This window comes from Lissotriton vulgaris, chromosome 10, assembly GCF_964263255.1.
Source record: "Lissotriton vulgaris chromosome 10, aLisVul1.2, whole genome shotgun sequence".
Lineage (NCBI taxonomy): Eukaryota > Metazoa > Chordata > Amphibia > Caudata > Salamandridae > Lissotriton > Lissotriton vulgaris.
In genome coordinates this window covers 758,764,577-758,779,045 of record NC_141698.1, presented here as the reverse complement: position 1 = coordinate 758,779,045, position 14,469 = coordinate 758,764,577, and the positions used below count along the sequence as shown (strand labels likewise).

Here is a 14,469-nt window from a genome sequence, read left to right as displayed (position 1 = left end):
AGAGCTCGGCGATGAAAGGTTATTTAAAGCTGCCTCGTGTGGTTCTTTTTCCCCTTTCCCCGCCAAGGGGTTAATTGCCGGAATATCAACCGCTAAATAGATTTATCACCGGGTTGCTAAACCTGCTGCTGTTTGGTTCCAGGCATGCCAGACCCAGTACGGGCCATTACCGAGCATTAAATTGAAAATCTGGATGTATGGATTTACCACAGGTCCAGAAATGTGACAAGCCGAGAAGGCAAGATCACCTTTCCTCTCTCTCAAGCCCTCGATGAAAATAGCTACATTTAGGATTAATGTCCTGAATACATCTGGCAAGGCACCAGTCTACTGAAACGGCTGCTTGGAATTATTGCAGGACTGCCATTTGTAAAGACATCGTTCCTCATGCATAATGTGCAAATACATTCAAAATAAATGTTAAGGTGCACCGCGTGTTGTTGTTTACAGACAGGCTTTCCTGGAAAGAAGAGTCCATAATGTGTCATGCAGTGACAGAAATAGTTGATATTATCTCATTGCATAGTCTACCACAAATAAAAACAAGCATTGGCATAGCCAATAGGTCCCGCTTTTGGGACCTTATAAGTATTTAGTTATGCAGCACAATATCCTTGGTACAACAACATCAACTGTTGCATGGCGAAACACTTATAAGGTCACAAAGGCGAAACCTATAGGCTATGCCAATGCTTGTTATAGTATTTAGTACATCACCATTATTCTTACATCTAGTGTAATACTTTCTTTGCTGCACGGGTTGGTTTCTGAAAGACAGATGGCAGATTTATTGTTCAATTGGTATGAAAAACTGCGAGACCACCTCAAGCAGAAATTTTGCTTCTGCACCTATAATAACCTGGTCTTAAAATAGTCAAGTATAGTTCCTGCACTGTGAGAGCCAGTATCTCACTTGAATTCTTATAGCAGTGATAGCAAAATTAAATTACTGTCTTTAGAGGGAGATATTATAATAAAGTATTAAACCTAAGCTCGGAGTGTGGTTTCAAGAGTACTACTAAAGCCAATTGTGGTGGCGAGCTGCATGTGGAGGATACATGTCCGCTCCCTACAGGAACTCTGGATTACAGGGCTACAAAAGCCATGCTTCCTATTTATTCCCCTAGTCTAAACAGATATGGTCAGATTGTAGTCCTGAAGAGGCATAGCCAAGTTTACAGTACGTTAAATATTTAAAATATATCTCACTATTACAGTTTCATCTGTTAGACATTGTTGGAATTCGTTGTCTGCACGCCCTTTAGTGAATCTGGTCCATATTAGAACTCTATACTTTCTGTTGAAGGTCTATGTGCCTTTTTTATGATGGTTAGATTTTTTTCAGGAAGATCTAAATTACTGAATAAAGCAATTTCAGCAGTAAAGCTGCAAAGTGCATTTCTTTGAGGCTGGGATAAGATAAATACATCCCAGCCCCCAATGCCAGTGTGTCATTGTGTAATTGGGATCCAGATTACACTGCCTCATATGACAAGTATCATATCTCATGTGGCCACTTAGTGTCACTAAAATCAGTGTCATTAGTATACTTTGAATTTTTTGATTATGTGAATCATCAGGATTGGTAAAAAGGCATACCAGCCAACAGTTAATTTCCTTCTGACAGAGGATAACAATGCCTGTATGCAAAGGTTTGACTTTTTGTTGTGTGTCCGCAAACAGATGAAAAGAATAGCTTAATTCTCCAGTGTAAAATATTTCATATATTTTCATGCTTGTCATTCCCTATCAGACTGGGAATCCCCGGTAAACTTAAATTGCAGTAAACTGTGTTAAAATGGTATAGGCCTCAACAATAGTGCTTAGTAACCCATATACATCTTTTGAAACAACCCAAACTTCAGCCAATGAGATGAAAGAGCTAGCTCTCCTACTCCCCTTTAAAAGCCACCATGGCTCAGATTTCACCGCATGACTGTGAGAAGAGAATATAATAGAAACTGAACCTCGGACCAGGGAGGGAGGGAGTGTTGCATGTGAATAAATAAAAGATACCTATGAGTTACAGGTAAGTACCTATTTTTTTTCTTCAGCATTGTGTCTTTCGTATATTTACGTGCTTTAATAAGAATGGCATGCAGTACATCACATTACATCAAAGTGGGAACCAGGCTCACCCTTAGTGAAAAGTTATGAAGGACTGCCTTTATCACTGCAGAGTCATCTGCTACGTTCACATTTTGCAGATGCTTCACTTTGCTCTGGAAGGATGTGATGCAGGCTGAGACCCAACATCCTATTGCCTGTTTAGATTGGAGTTATCCTATACTTGAATGGCCAAAGGATACAAACAGCTGGTCAGAGATGTGTTAATTTCTTTTAGTCCATGCAAAATCTGATGCACCTGCAAACATGCAGCGAATGCAGGGATTTTTCTGACAACCATTGGAATAAGTAAAGCAAGTGCAGGATAACAGGCTTTATATAGCATAAACGTTGGGTTAGTTCAAAGTGTGACCTGGACTGTACCAAATTTGAGGAAGGGCTCTTATTGTAAACAAGTGCAACTCTCCTTGGGGACAAGAGGGCTACCAAAAGAGCAGTCCTTCAGGAAATAAACTTTAAATGAGCTGTGTGGATCAGTTTAAAAAGAGAAGGCATGGGTTGGTTTAATACTGTGTGCAGCTGCCAAGGCACAGTAAGGAGTCTTTTGAAGAAAAGCATCAAAAAGCCCTTTCACAGTTTTACAATGATCTGTGAGAACAAAGGTGATCAACTGTCCTCTATCACCTTGAAACTGCAGCTTTATAGGCTCTTACTGAAGAGTGCCTAAGACCACTTCTAGCCAGGAGCAGTAGGTATGGAGAGATGTGGTGAGGCTGCATGGAGACCAGGTTTATAGCCCTGCTTTTACACCACATGCAGAAACGCTTCCCCTTGTCATCGACAGTGGAGTCTTCGTCAATTAGGGAGAGTTCAGCGTTGACAGTGAGAGAGGTAAATCTGACAGGGCTTCTGGAGAGCTGATTTAACAAAAATTATTTGCCGGTATATAACCCTTGCCCTTTTTTTTAATGTCTTTGAGGAACACCCAGACTTTCTTGGAGGAGGAGGCTGCAGGTGCTTCCCTAGTCTGCTCCAACTCAGGAAGTGCTAGATGCTTTCATTTGTGCACCATTATCACAAAGGTGCCTGGTGGGCCACTTTACAGACTCATTACCTGATAAGAAGGCAACCCCTTTATAAGGCAGAATTTTCTTTCTTTTCATCAACTAAATTACCAATCTCCCCTCCCCATCTTCAAGAATTTTTGAGGGAAATGTCTTACAAATATTACATACAGAGGCTATATGAGCAGGAAGGAGACAGCCACACTGGTCATAAGGATCAAAAGAGTAAACGAGGATCATAAGAGTAAACCCTCTTTTGGGCAGTGCAAGGCTTAGACACAGACCTCCTCTCCTCAAACATGGGGACACAGTTAGTGATCCCTCGGGCCAGTGAAGATTACCTAATTTCCATAAATACAACTTATAGTGTGATGAAAAGCTGAACATAGGGCTGGTGGAAGTCCAGGGAGAATGAAGTAGGTTTGAGCAGTAACTATTTTAAGGCCAAACACAGGTTCGAGCTGAACAATCTGGATCTCCTTCGCACACAATGTGTAGAAGAAAACTGAGCTATGGTGGCCTTTGGGGGAGTAGGAGAGCTCAGTACTTTCACCTCACTGGCTGAAGATTGGTTTGGCCCTTTGAACACTGTTTACTCCTATTAGGTTTACCAGGGATCCCAGCCTGATGATGGGGAATGGTGCAAGCATGTGAACATGTAAAAGATTCAACACTGGAGAAATATGGGAGGTCTACCCCACTGTAGGGACAAACTGTCCAAAATAGACTGCTTTACTTCTTACCTGCGAAATGTGCCCACTGGTTTGCTTAGTGCCTTAGTTCATCCGCTTGAACATTTTTAACCACTAAGTTAGTTGTGAAAGTGGGTAAGATACCAAGCCTCCCTGTATGTTTAGATAAAACACTGCAACTATGGAGTCTGTCAAGATCTGCACATTTCTGTTGAGGGTAGGATTTTGGAAGGCTTTTACTGCTTGAAAATTGTCTTGACTTATAGATAATTTAAGTTTTTGACTGTCTCCAGCAGTGACCTAGGTCTATCTCAACCACTTACCTGAACGTCCACTTTTTCTTTTATATGTACTTCCTTAAATAATCTGTAAAGCTCCCATGGCCTTAATGTTGGCCTTCATGTGTCTTTGGGACTGATGTACCACAAGAATTAACAAGTGGTTATCAGTAAAAGGAATGTCTGAGGATCGTTTGAAACCAGTAATGTGCCGCATAGCATATCTATGTAGTACTGTCCCTGATGAAAGTAGTCTACAAGTTGTGCCAACTGAGTGTAATGCAGACTTAAGGGAATATTGTCTGTCTTTGACAACAGATTTAGGCCTCTTTTTAACCTTTTCTGGAATGTTATAATGTTCTTCATTTCATCCCACTGCTGGTTTGCATATCAGCTCATTGGAGTTAGCTGTGGGCTACAGCGTGGCTGCTGCCCTCTCCAGTTTCCTTCTTATGCCCTTCAGCCACTTTCTCTCCTTATCTAAAAGTAAACCTAGTGTAGATAGGAATTCTTCTCTCTTCCTTGCCATGGAGACTATAAGAGAATCAAGAGCTACATGTGCTCGAATACATTTAGGATCCCGACGCCTCGTATAAAAACATGGTTTGACAGACATCAAAGGTATACAGAACACCTCTCTGTTCTGATGCTATACATTTTCTACCTATGCCTAGGACTTAAATTCTCAAGTACGAAACATATGCCCTACTGCTCAATCTCCATTGCTACTCCTATGGCATCTCCTGCTCTCTTAACCACACCATGAAACATGGCCACATCATCTGGAGTAATCGTCACAAGGTACACATGTCAATCTCCTCCTGTGGGGAGTCGGCATCAAACATTCTTCCATAATACTTCTGCTTATTTCAGGATGTCATACAATAGCTCCTCTTGGCCGGTCTGCTCCTGTATCAAAGGATTTTCTTCCCGGCTTATTTTTCTTTGTCAAACTAAGGCATTGTTCTTTCTACCAATTCACTTCCATCCCTTTGTTTACCTTCTGTAGGTCTCTTTATTCATTGGCTTTGGTGGTTTGTGAGCAGCCATGGATTTCTCAAAAAAGGACTTCTTTTTCATCAAATTCTCTCTCTCTCTATCTCAAGATCTCCCTTTTTCTACTCAATTTCAAAAGCATCTGAAGTCTTTTAGATCCTTGCTGCTTTTCTTGTGAGGCGGAACGTCCACCTTTCTAATTTTTCAAAGTTTATCTTCCTCTGAAGTAAAGAAGATGCCCTTAGACAATTATTTTTCAGTGGCATTTTCTGTCAATCTAATAGGGTCCTCGACTGGGGATTCTTTAGCGTCATTAGACAGGTAATTTTGAGAGCCTCTGCGAATGGGCAATTTGTCATACAACCTCTGTACATAATTAGCATTTCAAAAGGCATCCTTGTTCACAAACTAATCTGTGTGCAACTTGCGCATCATGCTTTTAAAGTAGAATATCAACCCCAAAATGGGACATATGGACAGACAGTGGACACTACTTCTGCAACAAAATTAGGATACTTGTTCATTTTCACTTTCCCTTTGTGCAGGACTTTAAATAGACAACCACAGAAGACTTGAACCGATAAATCACATGCCATGATGCAGCGCCATTCAACAGCCTCTTGTGAGAGGCAAAATAGGATTTGAAGATTGTGTCCAAACCAAAATACCTCCAACAGCCATACATCTGCGGATACTCCCTGAACCTGTAAAGCTAAAGCGACACCTCCACCCTCTTGGCTGAAGTACTGAATGGAGACACAGAGATGGAATATCACTACCTTATGTTTGTCTGTACCATTGCCTAAGCTACATTAGGAGCTTAACAATACCCATCAACCTAGTTTTCTTCTTGAGTGAGGCTTTCATTTGTAATTTATTTCTATGACAGTTCTCAAAGGATTCAATGTAGTCCTTTATTTGGTCTGGGCCCAGAGGTGTATTACTGGAGAACAGATTGTCAAAGATCCATTGATGAGATTTTGGCTTTAGGCCTGCAGAAATGCAATATATTCGCTCTAAAGCATATAAGGTTACTTCCCTTGCACACACCTGCCAAATCTGACAAAGTTGCTGAAGTGGATTTTCTGGATAAAATGAATCGGATTTACAAATTAAATCACAGATCCCGGATTTCTTCAGTAAATCTCCAAAGTTAGAATTAGAGCAGCCTCAAATCTTGGCTCCCTACAGTTCAGCATTCTGGACCTGTAGCTTGTACCCTTCGAGAGCAGGGGAGACAAAAGGAGCGCCCTTATCCTGATTAAATGTATTTCCGGTTTACATTATGTGTGAAATGTAATCCCGGGTACTTTAACTCTTGCACCTGTTCAAAGCCTGAATTATCCAGCCTAAAATGGTTCTTTGTCCCTTTATAGGGCTGAACATCATTAACTTAATTTTTTTTCAAAGTATTTTATTAAATGTTATACATACAGTTATCATTGCTTTACCATTACAGGGTATAAGCCCAAATTGGCTGTCCTTGCCAAGAATACAGGTAAGTGGTATACATGTTTGGCTGTGCCCCTTTCCACTGTCTTGCTAGAAGAATAAGAGTGGATGAAAGGGGAATGAAGGAGAATAGAAGAGAGAAGGGAGGAGACAGTATACAAGAAGATTACTTCAGTCGTGGGTCTGTTCTGGGCCTGTGCAATGCATTGATGGCCAATCGATTTGTTGTGCAGAATTTGCCAAACGTGTTCAGTACGTTCTGTAGGCCCAGTGTGTCCGGGAGACCAATGGCCTTTTTTGCAAACAAAAGAATAGCAACCTTAGATCCTCCTGACTTTGAGGCATCATTCAGTCATGCTTCCACAGCTTCTACTATTCATTTAATAATTGAGAACAATAGAGGAGCAAATGAGCAGCCCTTGCTAAGACCTTTGCTAACAGGAAATGGGGCTATAGTTTCACCAGGGGGACTTCAGAATTCTCTTGCAGAATTCCCACCATGATGCCTAATCAAGATGTGGAAAAGCCCCTACAGAGTGCGCTGGTATGCAGGAATGGGCAATGAAGATTCCTAAAGATGTTGTCAAAGAGGAAGCGCAGGTCTACAAATGCGACAAAGTAGTTCTTTCCAAACTACCACATATTTTTGAAGGAGTAAGTACATTCTGAATAGCTGACCTACTATACTTGTTGTCTCCCTACAGCAAGCCTAACAATGTGACCGTATCCTATTATTTTCAGCACAGTTTTCTATCCTTTGGAGTAAGATGCATAAGAAGAATCTGAATACTGTTTAAGAGGCTTACCGGGCGACAATTAGCAGGATCATTTGTCTACTTTTTTATGCAGGGGTACTATTTCTGCACCAAGTCCAAGTGGGGGAGATAGGTGATCTGCTTAATACAGCATTGCTCAAGAATACAATATAATTTCCCATAACACAGGATTTGATCTATACAAATCAGGTGTAATATTCATCCCAACATGGTGCTTTGCCTGTTGATTGCCTGTGTAATTTCGTTCAATGAATGAATGAATGAATGAAATGAAATTTATAAACGCGCAACTAAGCCCGAAGGCATCAAGGCGCCTAACCAAAGGAAATCATAAAAGGCAAATCCAGAGCTAAGGGTAGGCTTTGGCAAATAGCCACGTCTTGAGAGCCCTCCTAAAGGCTTGCTTTGAGGGAAGGGATTTAATCTCAGCCGGCAGAGTATTCCACAACTTTGGAGCCAAAGTTGAAAAGGCTCTGCCACCCCACTTGGCTCTACGAACACGGGGGACTGATAGCAAGGATTTATTGGCGGAGTGCAGAGTTCTGGAAGGGGTATTTGGAACCAACAGGTCCCTTAGGCCTCCAGATCTATTTGTAGCCAAAGCCCCATAGATCAAACATAGGGACTTAAAAGAAATCCTGGCCTCAATCGGAAGCCAATGCAATGTTTTTCTGTGTAAAGTGTTCTAACTCCATGTGGTTGCACGTGGCTACTAAAATAAAACTGTAACCCCTCGGTTCGAGTAGTTGTTGCAGAGTGGAGTAATGAGAAGTGTTCATGTCAGCGGTCTTCTACAATATGTAGTTCTGACCTGGACAGCGACAGGATGTAATGCGCCAGAAGATACTGCCATTTTTGGATCTTACTATTCCCAAAAGATCCTGCCATCTGTTACACTCCCACATTTCCTATTTTTCCTTCAGTGGTGTTTTATACTGATACCTCTTGAGTTTAAACAATTGACACTAAACAGTGTGGGCTAATTTAAAACATTATCAAACCAGTATGAGGGATACAAGCAGATGGTTTCTTGACATCGACTTGTTTTGTCAGTTCTGCAACAGTGTTTATGAAGCTGTATTTATTTATTTTTATTTATTTATGGGTTTATATCGCGCTTGAATCCACTCCCGAAGGAGTATCTCTGCGCCCAAAAAACGCCAGTAACAGATAGAAAAGGGGGAGGGGGAGGGGGGGTAGTCAATCATAAAAGAAAGAGGATCCTTGTGGGAGAATTCAAAGCCGTGTCAAATTTGAAATAAGAAAGTTTTCAGCCTTTTTCTAAAGGTCAGATGGTCCGAACACTGCCTCAGCAGAAGTGGAAGCTTGTTCCATAATACAGGCCCAATCACTGATAAGGCTTTGCCTCCCTGCCTTGCCTTTCTAATCCTAGGAACTCGCAGGAGCAGCTGATCGCTCGACCTAAGGGTACGGGCAGGAACATACGGGGTAAATTTCTCTGATATGTAAACGTTTGTATGCCTTAAGTACAGTAATGCTTTCAGATTCTAAAACTGAATTCATAGCATCAATCGAGGGCAAATTTGTTCTACCTCGACCCACTTTATTGTCCTTCAGCTTACTGAAATATACATCTTAGTATAGCTTTTAGCTTGCACTGGTAAAATCACAAAAATGGTTTGCTGCAAAGAAAGTATTAGAGGATCATGATTAACCTTAATTTGTGTCTCAGTTTTCATATGAATCATGATGCTTCAGATAGGTTGATCTAGCTTATATATTATATTCAATTATACTTTTAATAATTCTCTTATGAGTGTAGTATTGAGGGGAATTGGATGCAGAACCTCCCATACAGGCTTAGAAACCATGGGTGAGTTTTACTGAAGCGGCCTGACTCTGCTGCCCCCCCTCCCCCCCCCCCCCCCCCCCCCCCCCACCCCCCACAAACATAAGATCATAGTTTATCTTTTTCCCTGCCAGGGAAGTTGTAGCCATCCTTCGTCTTCTTACTTCACTTAACAATATGTAATCACCACTGGGTTCAGAGATAGTGTTTAAGTCGCCAGCAGTCAATAGGACAGGTTTTCTTCTGCTGCATCTGAGATTATCAACCATGAAAAGCCTATCATCAAGGAATGCCAAAAATTGAATGCTGTCATGTATTTATAGCCTTGGTTATAAACAAGGCCATTATTTGCTTGCCTGTCTTATAAATCATTAATTGATGTTGATGATTACAATCAATTTCTTTAACCCTTGTGATGTGCACCGATATTGTTAGCCGATCAGATGGTCTTTCTCTTGGTTTCCTGACTGCCAGTATAGTACAAGCTATACATCATAGATGTGGATGGGCTTTAGGAACCATGTGTCCTAGAAAAAATAGACTACAAATATCAGCCATTGTTGTCCAATATTTGCCCCACTGGCAATTTTTACGCAAATCCATCTAAATGTACAAGAAAGTGAGGCTCGCAGAGATCCTTTCTATTAACATTCGCACTACCATGTTTCCAAGTATCTGGCTCTCTAAACAGGCAGCATTTAAATTCTTCCTATCATCAATATGAACATCCTCTGAAATATTTGAGGATTCTCCCTCTCCTACAAATTTTGAGAATCTAAAGTCTCTTACGATACAGAAGAGCTGTTCAAGTTAATGGTGGAAATGACAAATTAATAAGTGGGGAGATGATTCTCAGGAAGAAGAACTGCAATTGACACTTTTCATCAGGCAAGAACAACCTACCGATGGACAGCTAAGGCCTGGAAGGGGGTTAAACCCAGATAACCAGTAAGATGGCTCGAGTGAGTTCCAGGACAAATATAATGAAGGTAAAGGAATTCTGACAACAGCAGAACCACAATATAATCATCTTAATGCATTATTTTGTCCACAAGGACAAACGTAAAGGCACCTGCAGGATATATTGAAGTAATACTAAGAAGAAAGATTGCACATCCTTACAAGTGACCGCTGTTATATTGTACAAAAAACAAAGGAAAATCACAACTCAATCCATTAGATATCTCAAATCAACAATCTAGCCATACGCATTCAAAGCGAGATTTGAGAGACACTGTGGCTCAGCTTCAGTAAGAGAAAACATAGGTAGTGATTGCCATAAAGTTAATTTTTTCTTATGAGAATATGGCTAACCTGCCTTCAGTTGCCATATTAAGGCTACAAAATGCAGTCAGTCTGCACTCAGTATTTTTGAAGTCAAGCATATTATCTATATGAACATTAACATAGATTTTTGAATTTTTTAGACATCATTTTTGAGTAATTGCAATGTACCAACTTTGGTTTTAATTTGATATGACTTAGTGTAAAAGTGTAATCTTATATGGTAAAAGCCAGAATCATATCCAGTGTTAAGTATCAGGTCACTTCCTGCAGGCAAACTTTCAGTGTGTACCCACACCATCACCAGCATCAGTTACTGCTCTTACATTAACACTTTTTTTCTTGTGCTATTTGAATTTGGGATCTATATAGCCTGCTGAAAGTACTTTTTCATTGAAAGGTTAGAATGGACTGAAATGTGCCTCTTTTTCAACCATGATAATATTGCTTCTTATGATGTAATTATGTTACTAGTTGTCTAACTCTTTAAAACTGAAAACAAATCCAAGTTGGTCAATTAGTGCAACTAGAGCTAATTGATATTGGTTATGAAATATGAATTTGAAAAACTTTATACAGTTTCCTATTGAAGATTTGCAAATAATTGGTTAATGAATTAGATCTAGTTACCACAAATTAAATTATAGTTAAGAAAGCTACGTGGTACATCATTTTTGTTGTTGTTGTATACGGCATCTACTCGACAGTGGTTACAACCCAGTACTACATAAAAGAAAGAACAGATGTTTATTAGTTAATGCCTCATGTGCTTCCCTGCCTGGTGGAAGCAGGTTGTGGCATGGGTGACTAATATTGTTTGTAAAGCAAGAAGATTTCAGCACCTTGAAAAAAAATCAATACTTGGTTTCACGGCCAAACATTTATAATTGCTATTTACAGTGCAGAGTTACGGGAAATTTTCATCTGTAAGGTAATCCACCAAGAAGAAAACATATTTCTAAGGAGACTGCTGGCCCTTCCCATTTCTGCTGCCAATTACATCAATCATAAAGAACTGGGGCTGAGATACCTGGAAGACTTGATCCGTGTCCAGCCGGCCCTGCTCTGGTTATCAATATGAGAAAACCCGGAGTCCGCTCTAACGAGATACATAATACTGGACTGGCTCTCCCTGGATAAAGGTTTGCAATTCCCCTGGATTGTTTATGTTAAGATTGTTTATAGTCTTATAGGGATGGAATCTTTTTATGGGATCCCTTTCCCTTTGTTTAACTAAGTAAAAGGAGCAGGACAGAGGCTTGTTTCCAGCTCGAGGAGTCCCAGTGGCTCAGGAGTCTCCAGACATGTCCAACGGTCATAAGATAATTGGACTTATACGACACTGATGACATCACTAATTATTTGTGGACAGCTTGCAGCAGACAGGAACGTTCACTCTTTTTTTTTAGATCAGGCACTGTTAATGTAAGTACCTTTTATGCTTTCCCCTGTACTTTACACAGTATCTTGATTCCATATCTTGCCCGTGTGACGATGTTTCTAAACTGACTATGCTTCATTTCATCACTTTCTGCCAACCCCTTTTTAAAGCAGTACTGTTATGGCCTAAATCAATGAAGACCCGCTCTTAGATTCTTATTACTTTTACATAAAGATTAAAAGTCTTTTAATGTGGGTGCATTTTTAAAGGCTGCCATGCAAGCGCAAACTTCGATGCACTACTGCAATTTGGTACTGTACGAGATATTTTATCTTTCTAGTTGAGGCATTTTATGTATTTGTCATATCAATTTAAATTGTTATAGTGTATAATAATTTTTTACAAGAGTTCTGGAGTAGACCCAAACAGAGTTAGAACCGGTCACATTCAGGGTTGAACACCTCTTTACACTGAGTGCACTAGATGCCAGAGCAAACATACATTTTAAAAAAAGATTTCAAAATTGATTTATATTTTAACAATTGTACACCAGATGTCAGTTGCTTGAATATTAAAAAACGAAAACAAATGTCAGTTGCATTTTAAAGAAAACATATTTCAAAGTACATAATACATGAATACCTCCTCAGTTAGGTTGCTGTTGTCTTGTATTGCCTTAATCCATGCCAACATGCTATCTCGATCTTCTGCCTGGAAAAGGTACTCGCAGTCAGATAAGGTAAGCCGAAAAACATGTTTTCGTTTGGTTTCACTATAAGAAATGTCTATCAAGCAAGAATTGATGCTTATTGGCTGTTCCTCCTCGGAATTAGGGAAAAACGACTGTTCTTTCTTATCCTTGTGCAGGTACAAAGATGAACCTCGAAGAACCACATACATCTGCTTCCATGGCCGAATGCTACCTCCAACTCTCTGAAAAACAAAAAAGCTCCTATGAGTTTCAGAAAACTACATCTGCACTGACAAACCAATCCCTCTTACATGTGAAACACGACTGGAAACCTGTTTTAACTCTGAAAAATCTAATTTCATGAAGCAAGCAACAATATTGTATACTACTAGGAGTGTTCCCCTAGTCAACACATCACTCCACATTTTTGGAAAACGAACTCTGGAAAACTGTAACTTTCTTGCACTTTTGTTTGACTAATACAAGCAAAGACCCATTATCACCCATCAATATAATTAGATGCATCAGGTAAATATTAAACCTCTATGTGAGTTCAAGACAACTTCAAAACACATCCTGTGATTTTGTTTCAGTATCGTCATGCATTTCAAAATGGTGTGTTTTGCTATGCACACATTCTAGCTGCTGAAATATTAGGAAATGTTCTGTTAGAAGCACGAGTGGATCACTTTTCAAAGTGGTAATGGAAAGAGATCAGGCAAGGCATTTTTTAATGCACAAGCATTCATGAGGAAAATGCCTTCACATTTATGTTACAGAAGATTTTGAAATGTTTTCCATAAGTACTCCTGGGAACCACTCCCCTCGATTACATAGATCATTACTCTTGAACCTATGTCAGTTCCCCCAAAAACTGGAATGTAAGCCATATCAAGAGGAAATTTGTAGCTTATTTTGTGATTCGGTCCAGTGACTTTCTAACTTGTGATAATTTTACGTTGCACTTTAAAACTTAACGCTGCAATGCTTGGTGGCATAGCAAGGTTGCTAGGGGCATTAAAGCAAGCAAAAAAAATTGCTCTCTTCCTCTTAGTTTGGAAGCAAAAGTTGTTCCGTTGCCCTCTAGCTAAACTTGCACTATAAAAACACCAATACATAAATAGGCAAAATGATGCCTCCTCACCCATCTCCCCCAAAACGAAAAAGAAATTAGAGCATGTATTACCATATCAAGTTTAAATATTTCCTTTTGAACTAAATAACGCTTAAGCCCACTTTACAGTTGAAAGATAACAATTTGTTTGGGAAATTGCTTCAAAACCCTTTTTTAAAGTTCTACAAAATGAAGTTAGTGTAACATTCTCTCACCACACAAACTGTAGCGTTTTTAACAGTGGGCTAAACCCCATAGCTCTGTGTAGTTGCCTACTGCATTTACACTTCAATGTCATTTTCTTATGTTTGCTTGCTTGCTTTTACCAGAAACGTGACTTTTATAATTTAATGATAGTCATCATTAAATTATAATTTGTACAACAAACGGGCAAGTAGAACAAGTTACTTGCCTTTGGTATAGCTCTTTCTGGTGCACACTTTCTCAACACAGATTTGTCATCTCATAATACCCCTTAAGCAGAAGGCTGGATCTGCAAACTCTGCTTCAGCAGTGCTACTGTGAGCAGCTCGGTGGCCGCACGCGGCTCCATACCATCAACGAAGTGATTGAGCAGAGCCGCATATAAGCTCCATCTCTTTGTTCTGACGTCAGTTTTTTTTCTCTTCAAATGCCTTTCAGATGCAGGGCGTGAACAAATGCTGGTACCAGTTTGCCAAATAATTTTCTTATTCACTTTTTCGGATGGAGGATAGTGAGGAATCTGCAGTTAGAATATTCAACAGAAAGAGCATTAACAACAAGAACTATCTTAATCTTCTAATGGGTACTTCTAACAGCAGATTATCCATCCTAGAATAGATACCAAAGGAGTACCTCCTCAGCTGAATAGTCTGGAGAGTA

The 14,469-nt window shown here is 39.9% G+C and overlaps 1 protein-coding gene across 2 annotated transcripts in view; it reads right to left on the bottom strand.

Moving 5' to 3' along the window:
- Window positions 1-14,469, bottom strand: part of ARHGAP21 (Rho GTPase activating protein 21) — a 430,157-nt gene that overhangs the window by 54,580 nt on the left and 361,108 nt on the right. For both annotated transcript variants that reach the window (XM_086941663.1, XM_086941662.1), the window contains one exon: window positions 12,443-12,733. In XM_086941663.1, the coding sequence (XP_086797789.1) occupies window positions 12,443-12,733 (291 nt within the window). The remainder of the gene's footprint in view (window positions 1-12,442; window positions 12,734-14,469) is intronic.